At 39.3% G+C, this 22,303-nt stretch overlaps 1 protein-coding gene across 7 annotated transcripts in view; it reads right to left on the bottom strand.

Moving 5' to 3' along the window:
• ARID1B (AT-rich interaction domain 1B) overlaps positions 1 to 22,303 on the bottom strand; it is a 336,006-nt gene that overhangs the window by 130,919 nt on the left and 182,784 nt on the right. For 4 of the 7 annotated variants that reach the window (XM_074580477.1, XM_074580478.1, XM_074580482.1 and 1 more), the window contains exon 5: positions 19,521 to 19,562. The exons of the other annotated variants lie outside the window; for them this stretch is intronic. In XM_074580477.1, coding sequence (XP_074436578.1) covers positions 19,521 to 19,562 — 42 coding nt within the window. The remainder of the gene's footprint in view (positions 1 to 19,520; positions 19,563 to 22,303) is intronic. 7 annotated transcript variants of the gene reach the window in all.

Raw genomic sequence — 22,303 nt, 5'->3', positions numbered from 1 at the left:
CCTTCTGCAGTAACATCTGTCAAAGGACCTCTTGGTAGACACCTAATGTAAAGAACGCAGAGATGATCCTTAAAATCACACAACTCAAATTTTTCAACACTATGCTTATAACATAACTGATCCTGGCTGATTCAAGGAAGCAAATAAAAAGCAGGTTCATCACACGGTATCATCAAAATCTTAGCCTAAGTTCTGCGTATTACCTACTTGATAGAACATCCAGACACATACTGTAGTTAATATTTTTGACAAAAGGATAATTAATCTAATAACAACATCCAAAACCATATGCAAATAAGCAATTTCCATAGGGAATATGAAAGGCTCTGCCAACAGTAGCAGTTAAGACAAGGTCCCAGAACTTCAGATAGAAGAATACGCTATGCAAACCCCTCCACCAACATCCGGAACGAAAAACAGCTTAAGAAGAAATTTCCAAATCTACATTACTTGTAACAACTGAATTTTGGAAACAACATTTCTTTTCATCCACGACCACAATTCTGTAAGCAACAAATGGATCAAGTTCCACCAAGATTTCCTAGAGACATGGTATTTTAATGCCTTCGAGCTGCATGCAAATTTCTATCCGGCAAGGGAATTTCTGTGTTGATGTTTAGAAAGTGCAAATGTGACATGCTGCAGCTGCCTTGCACATTATGAGACACATTCTTATACTCTTGGACAATGCCTGTCTGCCAAACTATAAAAATAGAGAGACATAAACTATACAACATCGCAGTCAGAGAAAAAAAAGCAGAGGGGGAAGCGTGAGTATATCACCAACCTCAGCTCTACAGCAACGATAGAGAATTCTGTAAATTAGCCCTTGCTTCTCTGAACATTACTCTGCTGGTAGTGGACATTACTGTGGTGTCTGAATGCAAAATAACGGTCTGCAGAAAAGGCACACAAGGTAAATCCAAGAACTGATGGGAAGATGTATTCTCTGGAGTAAGTGGTTAGTAGGGAACCATAACCTACTACTCAAACCAGAACTTAAAAACTATTAAAAGTGTGCAGATTTGCAAAGTTTAGCCACACAGCAATTCTCTCCTGGATGCAAACTCTTCATGTCCTCAACTAAGGACGGTCCTAGAGAAACAGACACAAACACAGTCCCTTCCTTCACAACTGCACTGGTTTAACAAGTTAGGCAGCAGTATCGCTTTATCACTGAACTTCCACGATCATTGTAGTACTATAATTTATTTGAAAGTCAGGCTCGCATTTGTTTTGTAGAACTTGAGGAATGTTGAAATACTGACATTTTTATTAAAATACTTTTCTTTTATTCCAATGGATCTCGCAGCACTAACACTTATTTATCTTTTTCAAGAACGCTCTAATAGTGTAATAATTATGACCTATGTTCAATTGACTTGACGACTAATGAGCCTTCTGTAACCCAAGTAAAAATCCCATAAGCTTTGATAAATTGCATAGATGTAATGTCGTGGCAACACTCAGTCACTACTTTTCCAGAATGAAACAGAAGCGCCAAGACAAAGCTGGGAGGATAAATGTCTTCCCTAGAATGTTGTTTACCCATTTCCCTCTTCCTTATTTCTTGGGAGGTGGAGGTAGAGCGGGGAACATATCCATTGTGTTCCAGTCCCAAAATCCTCAAATCTGAGAGGAAGGTTGGAAACAATGGGAACCTCTTTTAATTTAAAAGACTTCCTATGCTAGCTGGATTCTACCATTAACGGGAATGATGCCTCACTTTTTCCACGGATCTTTTCAGCACAACCACACCTACGACATACATAGTGTCTCCAAGTAACAGCGTTTTCCGTCCAAGACAAAATACAGTTGTTTTGAGTTCTTATTAGAGAGTGTAATACTCTGCATTTTAGTTACTGCTTGGAAGATTGTAAGAAAAACATACATGGTCTCAAAAATGATATTACAGCTCCCTTTATCACAAGAATTACTCCAAATATATGGAAAGAAACCAGTTCTACACATAGCTATTCTCATTCCCTTGCTATACGTGCATGAACAAAAGCAGGCACATGTGCTTATTTCATTTTTTAGTATACGTACGATATCAAGGAAGTGATGTAATCTTTGGTTATCTAGGACTTTCAAAATCCACGTTATTAAATAACTTATCTTAAAGACAGGTTAGCAAAATTTCAATGGTTTTCTTCTGTAAGAAAAGTTAAAGAAATGAGACAAATTAATAAATGGTCACAAAGAGTGTTCTCTCTAAATAGAATTATTAGAAACAGCTTGACTCTCTCCCTGAAAAATATTTCAAAACCTGGATAACGTCCGAATAGTATTTTGGAATGAAACACCTGCTCATCATATCACCTACCTTACAATTTCCTTGCAGACTAGTTCTAGGTATTAACAAGTATTTTTCACTCAGGGATGATGATACGCAACTACAGAACAAAAATGCTAACATAGATCCCCTTTAAAACAGCTTTTGTTTTAAAATACTGGTTTCTTTCTGATTTGCAAGATCGTATGTATGCAAGAATCTAAGCCATTTGTAATCCTTTTAATAATAATTCCTTGATGGAAATACACTAGAGAAACATAAATATGAATCATTATAAAGCATTTTGAAACCCAGAAACACTACATTCCGATTTTGAATATACTTCAAATATCAAACTTCATTAAAACTATTAAAAACAAATTTCAAAATTCACTTCAAAAAGTTGTCTTTCAATTGTTGTGCGATGACTTGAAAGTGAGAGCTTTTCTTCTTTGCTCAGCTATGGCAGGTGCCACCTTTGGGATGGAGACAAGCACCAGAAGTTTGCGCAGCCCTTTTGAAACTGAACACTGGCACCCGCAATACTCCTCCCAAATTTATTATGCTCTTTCTTATAGCTTAGCGCTGACACATAAGCAACAAGCAGAGCTGTGGGCAATCTACAGTGACAATCTCAGGCTTATTTTATTTTCACTGAAGAGTTTACTATTACTGCTATCCATACTGCTGGTACGCACAAAATGGATCCAAAGTGTAGAAAATCTTTGATTTTGTTACTTCCAATTGAGCACATACAACTCTATGGATACTCAGTCAGAACTTTATATACGTAAGCCCTTTGCAAGATCTTCTCCATGAAAACATGAAAATTCAGTGTATGCATAAAGATATCTGAAAATTGACAGAAACCCAAGTTAGCTTTTCCACTTACACTTCCTAGCACAAACTTTACTGTACAGTGGGGAGCTGTAACTTTGAAATACTAACAGATAACACTGCATTCAAACCTTATTTCCTGTTATATGGGCGTGTCTTTTTATTTATTTATTTTTTAAATAATAAAATGACAAGGGGGCAAAAACAATTATAGAAACAAGGCCACCTGCTCTTAAACTGACTAGCCTAGATGTCAAAACGGTCATATTCACTTTTACTGAATATCCTTCCAGCAAAGCAAATCCACTCTTTTCTAGACCAAGTGTCATATATAAGTGTACATATGCAAATATGTACACTTCAATCTACCGACTGGTGTTTGATCAATTTACGTAGTCGAGTGTCTCACTCAAACTCTCTGTGCTTTGAGGTTACATGTCCCAGAACGTACTGAGCTTGTTGGCATTTGGAAAATTAAATTTAGAAAAACGTATTACTTCACAGTTCTTCCCTTTAAGTTACTAAAATATTTAGGTGTAAGATATTCTACATCTAGATAAGGGGATAAATCAAAGATCAAGACAATGAACTTCCACTCAGCACCAGCCCTTCTCTGCACCTTTCATCTCCTTATCAAAACACAGAGATGAGCCTTGAGGCAAGCAAGCCCTGGAGTGAGACAGTCCGAGTCTGCTGAAGTATGCAAGGAGACCGCGCGACGACAATCGCAGCGTAGCAAAAACCATCTTTCACTTCTAAATTAGAACACGTTGAACTCAAATAACTCTGCAGAGCAAAATTGGAAATGCAAGACTAAAATAAGAAGAGACAATTTTAACCAGGAGAAAGATCTGGAAACCTGTCCAGACCTCACAGGCTTTTTTTTTTTTTTAAACCTTAAAGATACGCCAGTGGAAAAACCAGAAGACTAACCCTTCTCCTCTACTGAAGCAGAGCAATCACCTGGGCCTCACCAAAAGTCCGTTTCAGATTTTGTACACCGTGGCCCCCAGTTCTGGGGAGACCTAAGTCTCCACTTAAGTACACATTTGAAAAATCCCTCTAACTGAGCGCTGTCGACATATTTAAAGTTCAGCAGGAGCATACTGCCCAGTGCGGCACCCTGGCCTTGACAGAGCTGTGGCACCCAGCCCGCAGAGTGCAGGGTGCGCTTGGAGAAGCCAGCGCTCCCCCAGGGTAAGGTTAATGCTGCAGTTTATCACACCATAATCTGCATTCTGATGGTGTAAAGGTAAAGCACCCAACATCCCAGCCAACGCCACGAAGCGACAGGCATCCTCGGTACGGTTGTTTTTTATGTGTGTGCACATTTGGGATTTGAAATTTATATTTTATCAGATTTAGCAGAAGGACGGCCTTTGCCAGAACACGATGGAAGGGTATGTATGGAATGCAATCTCCAAATTACACTGTCTGTCATAGTTTAGAGTATAATTACTTTATATCACAGTAAAGTATCATAAACTAATCTCCAAATCTTAGTGAGCAATGCTCTTTGGTAAAATGTATATTCACAGTAAAGCTCAACAAAAAAACCTGTGGCAATAGCTGCAGCAGAAAAAAGTGAAAAAAAGAACCAGGTGATACCATATAAACTGTTGTTTGTAATTACTTGTAATTATTTCACAGGATAATCTAATATTTTAGGAATTCTTGCAAAAAGAATGTATTACATACTTGTGAAACATTTCTCTTCAGGACTGAAGATTTCATTCTGCCTGGTAGTCTGAAGGAAGCAAGTGGCAGTGAGTGAAAGGAAACCTTCTTTGGCCTCACTTACTGGGGTTTAGCAGTGAGGGATTAAAAAACTGTAACCTCTCTTCACCCAACTCCCTACATTTAAAGGCAAAATAAACAGGGTTTAACTCTCAAACGCAGAAAGAACATAGTTCTCTTTTTCCCTTTTAACACAGGTCATCTTTGTTAAACTAAGACCATTTATTTCAAATCTGATGGAGATACGATCATAGCACATTAGCCGTGCACAGCTTCTCTCCAGTAACCCCAAAACACTATGAGCATCGTCCAAACAAACGAGGGCACACATTCCTTCCTAGGGAGGATGTATTTAGTGTATATTCAAGTCCTAGCTTGATCCCACTGAAATCAGAGCGGGGGCTGCCCCGCACTGCCCTGCTCACTCACCACAGAGCACCAACTTGCTTCTCTGCACAGTCCCATCAAAGATGATTTTCATCCCAATTCTCATTTGCTGTGAGAAAAAGGTATCTAAAATGAAACCGAAGAGTCCACTAGTTACTTCAAATAACGCTGACTCCCCGGTAAAGCTAATGGAAGAGTCGTGGAATAACACACTTACAAACTAAGTAGATCTGCACATCTCAACCAGCAACTGGACCTGTGCCATAACGTGTCTGTGTACACACACATGCCTGATGATAATGTGATCCATACTATTTTATATTCCTCTATTTCAGCTTTAAAACTGCAACTGACATTTTGGCACAAGAAGGAACCGCACCTAATGAAGGACCCAAAGGTGCTGGAGCATCTAGGGTCGGTACTGGTTTTCTGCAGAGAGCAGTGCTGCAGTCACAGCCAGCTCTTCTGCTGGCCTTCCCAAACACCTCTGACCTGAACACAATAAACCTAAGAGAAGGGACACAAATTGCACCTGCCATTACAGTTGCCCAGTGACCCGAAAGGCCTGATCAGGTGTTATGGAAGTGCCTTTTCTGGCTGCAGTTTACAGGAATCATGGATTCTGCCTGCCCACCACCCAGTGGCCAGCACTTCCCAGACAAGCCTGTAAATACTCTTTGTGATCAAGGAGGGGCACAAGACTGGAATTCAGGATTTGAAAAGGGTATATTACAAGTTACATTGTAAAATATGGAGAAGGTACGACATAGCCTAAGGTCTACAGCTACTGTAGGAAGCCACGGCCTGTGCAACCGCAGTTGCTTTGCTGTAAAACACGTGAAGAAAAGAAACAACTGCTACATTTCATTATATTTTAAATGCAAATTTGGGATGAGATGGAATTAGAATAAAGAGTCTATCTTAATAATTAAGAAAAAAAAAATACTCTCTGTAAGAGAAAATTTGTACACCAGAACATGCCAGCGGGTCACCGTGTGCAACTCCGAGTTTCTCCTGACTGTGAAGGGACCCCATCAGCACCTGGCTGGCAGGAGGGAAGGAGGGCGGTTGGAGGGGAGCGGAAAATCCTGAGAAACTCTTTGCAGACATGACAGGAAGATTTAGCACACTGGTATGGTATGGTATGGTATGGTATGGCATGGTATGGTATGGTATGGTATGGTATGGACCAACGTATGAAAAAATTACAAGATCTGCAATTATCCCTGCCTTCAAGCCGTGCAAAAGTCCTGCCAAAAAAGCAAAAACAACGAAGTAACTAAATATAGATATATAAGAAATAAAATTATACATATATATTTAAATACACAGCTCTGTCTATATAAATTTTATATTCCTGCGTCTGTGTATAAAAATACAGTTTTGAGTATTTTAATAGAAGTGAGCACAAATTGATTTAAATTAATCTCTGAACATACTGGAGAGCCAGCACAGTAATTAACTGTGTTATTTATTAATTATTATAACCATACCAACTGTCCTTTCTCTTCATCTCTCCAATAAAAACAATTCATCTCTAATCCACTACAGCTGCAGAAACTTTTATGAAACATTACATAAGGTAATAAAATAGCTCCAGTTTTAGGTCTGCAGGATCCATTTCTGGCCTTCAATCATTGGTGTCAGATTATAATCTCCAGTGAAGAGTTTGATGTTATTTCAACAATACAATACCTCACTGGCACACACGAGCACACAAACAGGTTTTTTTAAATTCTACGGCAATATAATCTGAACAGGAGATCGGTCGCTGAACAAGCTAAATCTGCATGAAGGAGAAAGACTGAAAGAGCAAGGAGCAGGGGGATGTAGTCAGCGGTATCAGAAAAATTAAAATAGTACTAAAAAAAGGAAGGATCATAGGAATGTACCTTAGTTGAAACGGTTTCTTGCAATATCTCCTGGCAGTTTCTTTTCATCTGTGCAACTAGTTCCCTCTGTTATTCTAGTGAAGTCAATAACTCAAGTGGGCATAAAATAGAGAATTTCTAATGGTTTAGATCAACACAGGATATAAACCACAACTGAAATGTGTTTCCATGTGCTAAATTCAGCAATGATTATTGTAATCCAAATGCTTATATAGCATATTTTGACGATTAAGGTGGTAGGCACAGGGAATACAGAGCAAAAAGAAAGGTAGAAATACGATGATTCAGATTACTGCTTACCGAATTTACTTCTGTTTTGCTAGCATATTGTTAAATCCTTTTTTGTGTTTCATAGGAAGACATACATTTTGAAGGCAGTTAGTCATAACAAGCTCTTTATTTTGTTTTTGGTTTAAAATGCCTATAATTTGTACACCCTGACACTTGCTGATTTCATGCCCTGCCTTTTCCCGTCAAAGACCCTTCTCTGCTCTCCACACGAGGAAATCTCATTTATCAAAATTCTGTTAGCGTAAGGGGAAGGGCTATGCTGAGCTGAGCCATGGCCTTCATTAAACATGCAGAACATAAACTGCTGACACTAAGCACAGTCAACTTGCAGCACGGCAGAGGAGGGGGAAAAAAAAGAGCAACGAGACAGAAGGAATGGTGCGATGGTGAGATGGGAATAAAAGCCACGGTTTTGCAAAGCATTTAAGTCATACTGGAGTCAGTGAGATTTAATCACAGACCTGAAGTTAAGCATGTGCTTAACTTCGCCAAACAGAAATAGATCACTAAATTATGAATGGAACAATCTATTTCTGTTCCCAGGAACATGGACACTTTGTTCTCCAGACCATTCCCTCAGGGAATGAAAAAGGTGAGGCGAAAAAATGATAACAAAAATGGAGAAAACAATCCCTTCTTCAGCTCAAAATACTGGTCCAGATAAAAGAACTACACATTATGTTTAAGATAGCAAGATTAAAAAGATTGGTGTCCATCATTTAGGTTCCAATAGAGAGAAAAGAGCAACTGCAACTATGGTCACTAAATTCAACAGGGTACCAAAGGAGGTGCTCTGAACAGGAAGAAAGAAAAATTCATAAATTTGGAAGAGGCAAGCATGAAAACAGAAATGCATTGAAAATCGACATTAGGGCTGAGGGGGAACAAAGTGGCTTTTTAGACTTTCACTTCAGTTACTGTTCTTGATTTTTTTTCCCCTTTAATTCTCAAAGATAGCTGTGTAATGCTGCCTACAATAGAAACTTGAATTTAATAGGCACGAAGCAGAAGGTGTGTAGCATTTTCCTCTGATCACAAGGAACAAGCACTTAGCTGTAAGAGAGATCCACAATGAGTCACTGCAGGGAGGAATCAAATGCATCACAGGTACATGCAAGCCTTTTTTATTATTATTGTACCAACTGAAAACACATTATAACTTACAGCTCAGCTCTAGACAAGAAATATCAATTTTAAGCCTCCTAGTCCTATAAAAATATGTAATATCCTAATCATATACGCCTGCATTCATGCAGTTCCAGCCGAGGATAAGGCAGATGCAAGGGGGGATGGGGAGGGAAGGTCAACATTTCCTCTGTAAGCTTTTTTTTGGTATTTATAAATAAGCTAAGATAACAGTTCCAAGTTGAAACTGTCTCGATACCAAAATGACTTATTTCCATCAAGTTCCAAACAGCAGCTAAACGTTATTTTAATATTAATTATCTGAAAAACAATATCATATTAACATTTTCTGATACTTTGACACCTCTTAAAATAGTTCTTCGAAGTTAATCTGGAATTCAAACTACCGTAAAATTAACGGCTGGATTCTGTTATCCTTTTCCCATACTGAATATCATCATATTCCAGAAAGCAAGAATTTAGCTCTGATCAACTAACTCTTAGCACAATACTAACTTTTCTTCCATTTTGCAGGGTTCTGTGTACATGTAGCTTAGAAAGAAAAGAGCAGCAAGTAGACACACACTTGTGATGGCTCATGCACACTGATCATTCCCGAAAGTAATTTCTGTAGGGTTTTTTTGAACAAACGTTGTACACATTTAACAGAAATCAATAGCTGCTTTCATAGTGAAAAAGCCCCCATAGAGTTTTTTTTCTTAACATCATCTATAAAATAGAAGGGGATGTCCCAATTCTTCTGTCTTCTCTTTGGACTTGTAAACAGGGCAGTATTTTCAGCTTTTTTAGCTTTACTCTGGTTGACAAGACACTGCAGCCTGCCATATAAAGCTGCACACCACATGGCACCATTCAACAGTATATCTAGGTCAGCTTGCATTTTTAATGTGCTCCATTAGCTTTCCCTTGCTCACTGTATCAAGTTTGAACTTCTCACTTTCAAACCTCCATATAACTAAGCCAGGCAACACACACGATCCTACGAGCATTGTGACCATCTTCAACATTTGTTCCACCAAAGAAACCAATTCTAGTCCTAATTAATATCCTTGATTTCATGGCATTTCCCCAACATCCCCAAAATTTCTCCTTCAAGATCGTTTGCCACAACACTGCAGGTAAAAAAAGTTTTCTTAAAAAAATAAAAAAGCTTTAGGTAACATAATTCCTTCCTCAGTCCTATTTGGGGCAGCTTAACAACTGTGACCTTGGCAGCATTCTGCATGCACCTCAGCTAAAAAACCTAGGAGTTAATAAGCATATAAACAGCCATACCTACATAACTGTAAAGCTTTTGCACGCAATCATATGTGCTAGAATATTTAGTTACTTAGATGCAACAAAAAGCCAGTTCCATGATTCGCTTCATTGCTTTCTTTCATAAACAGCAGCTAACACATTTCTCAAAATACATTTATTAATTTTTTAATTAGTACGTATTCTAACTGTTCTTCCCACAAGCGTTTTTAAGGTGTACATCCCTCCATCGGAGCACAGCCCTTGCACAAGTATCGAAGTTGTAAAACCACTCCAGATATAGATTACATTTACGAGGTAATTGGTACATTGGTTCTGACACAACAAATAATACTGCCAGGAAGTTCCACAGGAGGCTCAGGGAGATTCAAATACATCTTGATAAAGAGGGGGAAAATCAGCCAGTGGAATGAAAACAGACAGTCACATTAAATTGAACAGTAAGAATGATGCTTATTTTTCTTTAGATTAAAACATTAAGGCAAGTTTTACTCAAAGAGACTGTAAATCTCGCTGCTTTCTATTTCAGGTAGTAGCAAGGATTCAGTAGTAAAATCATAAAGCACACAGAATGATTGTTACACCTAGAAATATATCACAATAGTTTACATGCGTATAAATATTTAACAAATTAAAGCATTGCAACAGTATGGAAATCATGCCAAAAACATCTGTAATCTTGATCTTCCTGTGTAAGGAAACGTTAAGACCCTGTATACTCTTCACCAAGGAAATCAAAGAAATGACCTTGAAAAACAAGATTTCCCAGTGTCATTCTAATCAAATAAAATTATCCATCAAAATCCTAATTCACTAGAAAACCCTGTCTCACAAGAAGAAATTCTTAAAAAATGAACAATGGAATAATTGAAGCTTCAAAGTTACAAAACCATGTTTTTTGTAAAAGAAACGTACATTCAGTAAAAAGCCTAAGATTCTGCATTATTGTAATTGTTTTTTCCTCTTTGAAATCTGCGACATGTCAACAGCCCTTTTTCCAGCAAAGCACAGCTCTGAAGCGTGATACACCCCTGACCTTGTCTCAGGAAAAAAAAAAAAGGAGAAGCGAAAACCTAAATCACATCTGTCTACCCAACAACTTTCTCACGTTCCTCTTTGTAATTCCTATCCTTCAAACCTAGCATTAGTTTTAACAAGCCAACTATGCAATCAGGGGAAGCAGCCACAGAGCAGAAATCTGAATCTTTTTCTACACACGTATTTCATGCTGTTAAAAAAGAACGCTATACAAAAAAAAGGCAAACAAATGAACAGTAGTTTAAAAATAAAATAACTTGTGGTTTCTTTGTTGTTTTTTAAGTCGCAATATGAATGGGAGCATGCTTTCCTGTAGCAAGGTGGGGTTGGTTGCTGGAGGGAGCAGTTCTGGTCCCACCAGTTGCGCAGTCAGGTAGAATTTACAGAAGAAAAAGAAATCTGGTCTAACCTGCTCTCCTAATCAAGAAGCGAACTATTTGCAAATACTCTGTCCTGCCCTCTTCCCACCCCCAAAGAGACCACCTGCCTCAACATTTATTTAAAATGTGCAGGTATTTACAAGCAAACTTTGTGTTCTGATTGTTAGATGACTTCTTGGTTAATCTGATACTCCCTCAAAGTTCAAACCAGCAGTATAAATCAAAGGGGCCACACAGAACTGTAAAGGACCCGCCGTATCAGGCGGGCATCACCCGGGTTGCACGTTAACAGGCGAGCGAGGGAGGGCCCCGAGCAGCACACCCAGCCAGACGCCAGCAGCCAGCTCAAGCACACCAGCCTCGGGCCGCCCAAGCGCGCCCACCAGTTAAAAACATAAAGAGTAACAGAAGGAAGACTGAGAAAACAAATTATCTTTTTTTTTTTTTTCTGTGCTAACATCGACCACTACATCATAGTGACTGGTGTAAAATGGTGGGTTCAGTCAAACCCTCAAGGTGATGCATGTTCCCACCACGAAAGCAGTACCAAACTTTGCACATTTATTGGCATTTCTACGGAGTTTGGAAAGGGCAAACTACACTACAGACCATCTCTTCAAAAAAGCAGCACAGGGAAGTACAGACTGCTAGTGCTGCCACCACAAGAACTGGGTGGTTCGAGGTTGCAGCAGTTAATTTCAACAAAGTGGCAACCTCAATCGGCACAGAAATGCAGAAGAAATAACTGACTAAACAGGGATACAGATCGATCAGAAAAGCCAAACCAGTTGCCAAGCCATCTTACTTAGAGACACCACTTCAGCAAAAAGTAAACATTGCCTTGAATCACATACACATCCACTTCTGAAAATCGCACATCACTTTCTTACCATAAAGTAGAGACGACGTAGGAAGAAAGCTAGCACTTTACATATTTTTAGCTCTAATCCCAATGGACCGCAGGGCGCTGGGCAAACCACGTGACAGCAATATTCAAGGGTGCTGAGGAGGGCATGATGTTCACCAGCTGTGCTCACACCAGCCTGCCAAGAGCACTCAGGAGCTTTGTAAAACAAATGTTACCGCATAGCCATGCAGACTGCCTAAGTCTAACCCTAAGGCCATCAGTATTCATTCTGCAAGCACTGTGAGATGCTCCATACTGAAAAGCAGCATTAAACGTGTATTTATCGCTAATTTGGGTCACTGGCAAGAGAAGAAACAAAGGAATACCCATGAAAGCCTGACATACTGTACCCACACTGGGACATTGCCACAGGAGACAGTTCCTTCCTAACGTCTTGCTTTTTCATGTCTTTCCTGAGACTACAGTCCACAAGTGTGGGCTACAGGGCACAAGGAGGAAAGAACCAACTGTTACTACGCCATTTATCCAGCATGTCTTGACATTTTCACATTTGCGGGTTCTCAGCCAATGTATGACTTTTTTTTCCTGTTCTATGTATCATTTCATCTTTTCTTCTTCATCTGAGATTGTGTTGGAATTGTCCAGATCCACCACCAATGCATGCAGAGTCACTAGGACCTCTAAGAAGCCCTCATTTTTTTCCATCCTCCCACACAGCTTTAAAATCCCCTCTCTACGAGAAGCAGGAGTGAGCTGTGAGGAGTGGGGCACCACAACAAGTGCGTGCTATTTGGAATGGATTTTGACGGGGCACTGCATTCTTGTTGTGTGATTCATCCTCCATGCTCAAGGTGGTTAGATACACTCCTCCACAGCTCACAGCACTGAGGACAAAGTTGATCCTGTCGGGACTGTACAATAGATAGGGATGAACTTACGGCACGGTTGGTGTGCCTCTTAATTTTTATAAAACTAATTGGAAAAACCCCCAAACAAGAAAACAATAGAGATCTTTACTGAGACTGAACTTACCAGACATCCAGAACTATGGATTACATAGGTGAAATTTCTAAAACATGACCACAATTGCTCCGTTTTGCGTGTACTTGGGTTGTCTCAAATAACATAGCAGTGACACGCATAGGGCCAGGCAGAAACATGTTCAGGTTTCTGCTACTTACTTAGTCATGACTATTTCAAAACACTTTGACAAATCTTTAAGGGGTCCCTAAGAATATCAAAAGAGCTTGTTCCCTATTATAATGCCACTCTATACTCTTAGAAAACAGCCAGCGCAGAGAGTGCTGAGAAGACTTCAGCAATCCTAAACCACAGCTTTAAAAATGACTCAAAGAAAGAAGGCTGGAAAATCCTTTTAGTCACCTGAACACCTGAGGTGAAACAACTCCACACAGAAAACAGTAACAACAGAACTGGGGAAACATGTAATGCTAACTCTGCTCTGAGTAGCAAACCAGAAGTTACTGGAGGCTAATATGAATATCTATTTTTTCTAAGCTGAAACAAATCCAAAAACTTATTTACAACGCCCATTTGTACCTAAGTCAACGGTGCACAGACAGATGTAAATGAGGACTCGTTTCTCTATATTTTCTCATATACTAAGCACACACATAGATACTCCAAGTGTCAACGTATCAAGACAGAGATAATTCAGACACTTGAAAACATCCTCTTCTGAAAAGGATTAATTGGCTTTAAAACAATTTAATTTGGCTTTGAAGATGCAACTTTTATTAGTAACCACCAGATGGCAGAAGTAGAGGCTGCTTAGAGTCTTCAACAAAAGAAAGCTGTGTTAAACCAGGCGTGCGTTAGAAGAAAACAATTTTTAATGCCTACTTTTTCCTTCTCCTTCAAGGGCTTCCTTTCTCCTTCTTTCCAAGAAGTAAGTACTTTTTTGTTGCAATCAAGCTAATACATAATTAAATAAAAAAAAAAAAATCTCTTGAGAACACATTTTCTCAGTTTTCTCAAATGGCATCTCTACTCCATCTCGTAGCTCAAGGCTTCTGTGTTACAGATACCACTAGAACAACAGTTTCCTTCTAGATTTGCACAGTCGTAACTCTCAGTCAGCCACTAAACATATTCTCTTTGGTGTCCTATGTTTCAAACCAGGAAGCTGACACGTAGCTACACTGTGTAGTTGAATTTCCTCTCGGGATTTGAACTTCTGGTATCTGGGATGTGAAAATAAGTGGGCTACAGAAGATGCACCGTGATGTGCTGAGTGTTGCAATAAAGCAGTGTTTGCAAGGTGGAGGAAAGCAAAAAAAAAAACCCCAAACAAACAAACCCCCAAACTTAATAACCTCAATAGTAGCATATTCGGGAGGAATCACAGAATTAAACAAAAAAAAAGGAAAAAAGATATTTTAATCCTATGCACATTTGGTTCTTAAAACCATGTACCCTGTATCAGAGAAACAGCACTAAAAAATGCATACCAGCAGCAAGTACTTAAAAAGACTTAGGAATAGACTCTCTCAACAACTCCCAGAGTTACTAAATTATGGAGACGAGGTCATCACTTTATGCTGTGTCACAAAACAAAAATACGGCTTGTTCCACGAACAATGCTGAAAGCTTCACCGCGCAGAGACAGTCACATCAGAAATGCCACCCTTGCTGCATTTCTTTAATAGAGCCGTGTCTCCATTATGCTGATTTCTCGATCAAAGAGGAAGCTTTTCTCCTGTATTTGTCTTCTGCAAAGGAAATGTAAAATCATTCCTACAGTGAACATATCCATCGGGAATGAGATTCTCTTTCCTCAACCCCAGCAGCACAGTCCCAGAAACAAACAGGTGAAGCTTGCTCCTACTTCAAGACAGCGTGAGACGCAGTTGCGTAGTTAATTCTGCCTCTGTACATTAGCAAACATGCCGCTTGCAAAATATGGAAGGCTTTCTTCCCTGCTCCCTGTTTTTAAATGACACCTGCAAATCACTAATCCAGTTGCCATTTATTTCCATATGTCAAATTACGATCTTAACTTGTGCAAAGCAACATAATAGTAATGATTAAGCCAATTACATCACAACACAGCTTAAAACGACACACAATGGAAGGATTAAAGCTCACTACGAAATAAGAGAGTCCTGTTCTTGGTGGCGCTCCCCTACTGTGGGAACATAAGTATCTCTTTTCCTGTTGCACAAAGTTGTGAGCCTTCTGACATGTAGCTGCTGGACTGCCATTAACAAACTTATTTATATTAATGCTGCTCTAAGCTGGGATCACTGCACCTCGGCATTCGCTGCAGTAGGCGGGCTCTGTGGCCGGCTCCGCAAACAAGAGCTTATGGCACTTTACACGTCCACAGACAGGTTGAGACACGTGGACGAACGAGGTGATCTCACCCTGCTTAACTGAATTGTAGCCTCCTCTACCCTACGTTATTTGGGTCAGGTAGATGCTGACAGTAAAAGCCGGAGGGAAAGGAGAGTAAACCAAGCACAAATATTTAAAAAGTCAAGCATCTTGGTCTCTAGATAGGGCCAGACACCATTTGTAGCCTGTCTGGAGTACGTGCTACCGCATTCGACACCGTAATTCCAACTGATGCCAATATGCGGCTCCTACAATAAAATGTGGGTTAAATCTTTATAGAATAACCAACCTTTCAGACTAAGATTTTTAATTCCACCTCAGGGATTAAAATGTTTTAATGGAAATTGAGCATCTAAATCCCCTAGGAGGATTTAAAAAACTCAGACACTGTTATTTTTATTTGTTCATTGCCTTGATGTTTAAATCAGCCTCGTTCAAAATGGTTAAACCTTTTACCTTTTCTTTCTGCTCTGTGCACCGTATTCTTTTTTTCTTTCTTTTTCACGTCTTTGTATCCCTCCTAGTTTTCTCTACCATCTGGGAACACTGGTCCCATCTGCTAAAATATATCTTCCTATTCCAGCTAAAATAAACACAAAATAAATTGGTTCTATTAGTATTTTACATGTCATCATTAGGCTTTAATAAGATTAATGGGACTGAAGGAGTTTCCAGCTTTGAAACACATTCCTGTGTGCTGACTGCAGACTCGGGCAGATACCACTCCATCTATTCACTCTTACTCTATGCTAGTTTCTTGGCAACTGTGGTCTTGAAGAAACTCACTATATATGTAAGTTTATACTCAGCAGAATTTGAACGAACCAGGCACACCTGTTAAGTCTGTCCCAATGACCTATCAGCAGTTCGTGATTTGCTAAGGTGGTCGTTACCCCTGTATCTCTCCATACACAACCACACGTATATCACAATCCTTCTAAATATTGAAACAGAAGGATCAGTCAAAAGCTGGATGTTTTGATTTTTTCTTTTCTTTAAGAAACAAACATGCACACAAATGCACACACAAAAATGCATGCGTAAATTCAACTGAACACCACGTGTACTATCTTCAAAAAAGCTGTAACAGCTTCCCCATTCTGTAAAATTGGTTGCAAAGAAAGCTGAATGGTTTTGCTTCCTACTATTCAACCAAAGGAAAGGTGTGGACAGCAACGCTGTCAAACCTGCACATCTTTATACTTATCAAACAACAACTTTTTTTGAAACTGATTGAAAAACTGCTTACGTTTTCATGGCTCATTAAAGCGTACTGGTCTCACATATGCACAAAATGAAAAAAAAGCCATATTAAAATGTTATTTTTACTCCAATAAATGCCTCATATTCTACTTTTGTTTTGGGAAGACTGTTTTCTTATTAAAAAAGTGAGGTGGAGGGAACATTCTGAAGGACTATTACTAATGGTCTGCAATTTGCACCTGTTCTGTGCTTACAGAGTAAAGATAAGATTCAGTACTTCAAGGTGCCTCTTCCCCAGGTATTTTGACAGCAATAACTTCTGTTTTAATTTTCTTCTCTAAAATAAGAATTTGTCAAAATCAATATGCATAACTTGCATCAAAAGCATCCTGTAGCTTATTTCTACATGCACTTATCACCATCATCAAAGATTCAACTATTCAAGAGGCAGACTACATCAGCTAGATCTTCAGTTCACCAATGATAACTACAGTGAAGCTGAACAATGTTCTGCTGTCTCACTCAGAGCATTTTCCTGGGAAACAGCCCCATTTACTGCCAGTATGCATATTTACCATGAGACTAAAATAATGGAGAATTTAAGACTAACAGATAACATTGTAAGCTCTCTCAGCAGTCCACAAATACACTTTTTAAAGAACAGTATTCTAGTATCTACAGGCAACACAGCCTGTCAACAAGCCTAAAACTAAGTGGTGAAGTGTCTAAGGATAGGTGGAACAGATACAGTCAAAAGTCATCCTCTGCAGCAAATTATGCTGCAGGACCATACAGAGTGGTCCTACAACATTTCAAGCTGAAGCATATGCTACACCCAAAGCTTTAAGGATAGCCCTCTCAACAGTCTTCAATAGACTCCAAGGGAAACTCAGGCTAAATGCAAGTATCAAGGAAACCATTACATTGCGCAAACTTTTAACTTTACAGCCTCCTCAACTATGTTATTTGGTATATCTTATTTTCTCATTTATAAAATTAAAATAGTTTTTCACTTTAAACATTGTGCTTATATGTATTTTCCATGGGCATACCAACTCATTTGTTAATGTAACAGAGACACTAACATTTATTTGTCATTGAGACAGACAGTAAAGGAAGTATTTAAGGGAGAGGAGGAAAGGAAGTGCTTTCACAAATGCCTGAATAGACAGCTAAAATAAATTCTGGAATTAACAAATTTGTGATGATACATTTACTTTTCTTCTTGATTGATAAAAAGCAGGTGACATTCCTAGACATACAGAGTTGACTATATAATGTCTCTCTATATAGACATTATTAGACATTAGCCATTATTAGATGTCTATACATATAGAGACATAGAGAGACTATATACTATTATACAGTGCATGTGTGTGTATATATATATACACACACTATATAAAAGACTGTTGGTTCTGAAAGCTGAATCTTACAGAAAAGTTGCTTGGGACTCTGGAGGATGATGTTAAGAGCTGGTGACAGTACTGATTTGGTTTTGTAAAACTGAAGCTTAGTAATAGAAAATTCTTAAAACTTATGGTAACAAAAAGGAGTTTCAAAGGATGTCCATCAAGATGACTCCAAGACTGAAAAACAACTTGCAAGTCTAGCCACGAAGAAAATAAGAAGCCTTCTGCACAGTGTTTTAGTTGTGAGAGCAACCGGCTACAATAATCTTCAGTAGTATTTCTGTTTACCCACCTAGTCTGAAGGATTATGGAGATGAGTTCACAAGAGCTGACCCTCCAGGTTTATTAAATATTCAATGAATATTCTGTATGCATGCTGGGTATTAAATAAAAACTAGCAAATACTGCAAACTACCATATGTTAAATACTTCAAATAATACTGGAGTAGCTGTTTTTTAATAATTTATTTAAATCGCTTTATCATATATCAACATAAAAAAATGTACAACACGGACACAATGTAAATTCTGGCATCATGAATATGTAGGTGCTTTTAAAGCTTTTTTTTTTTCTCTTGGTTAATTTTGTTTATTGTCTTCTATATAAACCTGGAGAATTTATTTCATCTTTTCTTGATATTTTTTTACCTTGATAGTAATAGTATTGCTATTTTCTCACCTGCAGCAGTGTCACAGCATGTGGGCCTTCAGCAGCAGGAAACTCTTCATTGTTATGATTTAGCCTACTGTTCCTACAATCTCCTTCTTCCCCTCCCTATCCACTCTCTTCCTAGCTAACTAGATATAGCCTACACACAATCTGCCCTGCTTAAAATCATCTGCTATTAGCGCTCAATTAAAACCGCGGTCGGCACCATAATGCTCACTGGCCAAAGAAACTTGAGCAAGAACTAGGATCCAGCCCAACCATTTAGCAGAGCAGGTCTAAAGCGGTCTCTCTGACAGGCATACTGCGTGCCACACATTGATCTACAATTGAACACAGGGTGATGCAGCTGTTCAATGTACTACTTTGTACTTGAGATGCACCGTGAAAAAGGACCATAAACAAAGTGGCTTGCTCAGCAGACTGCAAAGCAGATAACAACTACAAATTTTGAGCTGTAAATCTATGTAACAAGAACAAATCCAGTATTTGGGCAAGTCCAATCTTCAAAGTTACTACAAAGCTAATGTTCCATGTTTCCACATGGGCTTCCACAAGTGAAATTTGCTCACAGGTTTTATACCAAATAACAGGATTAAGACAGCCTGTGTGTCATTCCCAGATTACCACACATAAGGGAAAGTTTCTAAATTGATGGATATAAGTCACAGGATCCTTAATTCTCAGGCTGAAAATTGCTGTCTTCTGTGACATCACATCCAGCAATTTAAATTGATGGGACCTATATAACAAAACTGCATCAAACTACACACCTTGTGTCCAAATGTAGCATCCTCGGAGGCCAAGACTTCAACCTGAAATTATAAGGAGAAAGGTCATTTCAAATTTAGCCACCACCAAGAACCTCTCTCTCCTGAGCATGACACCACAGTCCAGGCAAAGAAGAGATCTGTAAATGAAGACACCACTGTGGGTCAACCCTAGGAAACCTACATATGATAGGACATGATGAACTAACAGCTGACAACAGAAATCCTTGAGAGAGGAAACTAAGAAAGCACCCCTCACAACAGAAAAAAAGGTTTCTCAACCTAAATGACATAAAGAGTATCTGTCAGTGTTCCAAAATTTACTGTACTACAGCTGGAACATTGTTCTCCATACAGAGTTTTAGCTATACCAAAAAGCTGTCTGAGCACGACCAGAATCATCTGCCATGATAACTCCCTGTAAAAAAAGTCTGGAAGTATCTGAACTCTTCCCCTCCCATTATCTTCTAACCAGGCTGGGTACTCCTCCTGCACCAGCACCAAGCAGAACACCACTAATGGGAAACTCTGCAGCAGAGGTCTGGCTTGCAGGCTCCTGTCCTGCCTTGAGCCCAGAGAATTCTTTGAAAACCACAGAATTCAGGGAACAAAATCCCCAAGCAAAGGCCGAGACTAGCCGGCCGCAAGACAGTGAATGTTTGAAAGCTTGAGGAAAGCAAGCTGCTAGGTCATCCAGTGGTGCTCCAAATCAAAGTCCTTGCTGGTTGCCATGTACCGCACAGCTCTAGGAGTTGATACGTGCTAATCTGGGACAAAAGGCAACACACGCAGAAAAGCAGGCACACTGATTTTTCATTAGACTCCTTAAAAATACTTCACACTTCAGCACCTTTCACCTGAGAATCTCAGTGCTTTTATGAATTCTAATTAATTAAGCTTCCCAATACACCAGTGAAGTAGGATATGTCATCATCCCAACATACAGACAGAAGAGTGAGACAGAAGGAGGTTAAATAATTTCTTAGTAGTCATGTGCCAAGCCAGAGACAAACTGAGGAAAAGAATCACAGATTTCTACTCACAGGCTCACAGTTTAACAACTAGGAAATTCTCTATTTCTCTGATTTACATCCTATTTAAAATGCCTACTGTTGCATTATAATTTATACAACTAGTATAACTATAACTAATGTATCTAATCTCCAGTTTAACTTAAGAAGAGTGAAGGATTTAAAGCAAATCAAGAGGGAAAAAATGAATGTTAAGTTTCAGCCTGAAGCACATTATAATGCCAGAGTTATAAACCCCTGAACAAGAGGGTTTATAATGGAAAAGCTGATAAACTAACAATGATGGCAGCACTTAAATATATTTATGTCATGATCTAGCAACATATGGTATCTCTTCATCTCTAAATTAAAAAAGGGAGGGAAAAAAATGGGGGAAGGAGATAAAGCATTTAAAGGAACTAGGAATAAAAGAAGAAAATGAACCTGAAGTTACCCAATTGTGACCTGTCCAGCTGACTAGGAATGGGCTAGTAAGAGGCTACAAAATGGCATCTCATTCAATAGGAGGTAGGAAAAAAAATCCAAGTAAATAAAATCAATCTAAAATGATATGTATTAGCTACTTATATTAAGCTTCTAATCCTTTAGGCACTTTATAAATATTAAACAATCAGTCCTGGTGAGACTGATAAATATCCATAATATATTTTACAGATGAAGAAACAGACAGAGGGTTAAGTGACTTGCCCAGGGCCAAAAAGAGAATAATCAGCCACTGGATTGGAAATAACAGTATGACTGCTTGTCACAATACAGTGCCCTACTCAAGTGGCTTCTGAAAAAAAGTCATTCCAATATCAGAAGCAGTCCGGTCAGGGTTAACGTGGTAGCCATCTAAACTGTGAATACTCATTTTCACTGGGCTTATTGTTTTGGTACAACATCCAGCTACCATAACCAGACAGACCCCAGAACTTGAACAATCTTGCTCAAAACTCACTCAGTTTTCTCCATCCAGTATTGTGCCAGTCACATACCCTAGATGCTAGCTCCAGACCCATTAATGCTTATTACTCTGCTACATTTCCATTGTGGAGATTCATCAGGAAAACTGGAGCCTTCTCCGTGTCACTGGGTCCCTCTCTGACTCCCTCCTTGAATCCAGCAGGGCTGCTGACTCCCTGCCAGCCCCAGTCCACCCTGCCTCCTGCCTCCCTCCTCCTCCTCCTCTCCTTCTCCAGTGGTCCTTGCTGGGTTAGTGGCCCCAGCGAGCCAGCCCAGAGCTGCCTGTCCTCTGCCTCAGTGCTCCTGCAGCGCTCCCCACCGCAGGAGCACACCACGCAGGGCAATGAACCCCTGCGCCGACCCAGCACCGATAGGGCAGAGTGGCCTTTGGGCTCTGCACTCTGCCTCATCTGCAGAGAGGCCACCTCGCCTTGCGGGGACCTTCGCTGTACAGTACAGTGGTGCTGTCAACAAACGGGCTGTGCCAATCAAGGTCCCGCTCGCTCAGGGCCAAGAGAATGCTCGTGATTGCCATCGTTTCAAAACACATGAATTAACATGGCACAACAACCAGCACATTTACAAAATTTAATCCTCCTCCTTTTCACCAAGAAACTGAGAAGAGGAACAAACTGTGATATCAAAGAGCAAAGCAGAAGTTTAAGCTGATGTAACATACTCTTAGTCTCTTCTACATATAGAAATATTTTCTTTTATGCTTAGAAACACACGGCTCACAGAGACAATAAAATGGTTTGGAGTACAGCTATTGGTGTAGATAATTCTAATTAAAAAACATTATTGAACCGG

Source organism: Larus michahellis, chromosome 3 (assembly GCF_964199755.1).
Source record: "Larus michahellis chromosome 3, bLarMic1.1, whole genome shotgun sequence".
Classification (NCBI taxonomy): domain Eukaryota; kingdom Metazoa; phylum Chordata; class Aves; order Charadriiformes; family Laridae; genus Larus; species Larus michahellis.
This window is presented reverse-complemented; position numbering and strand designations above follow the sequence as displayed.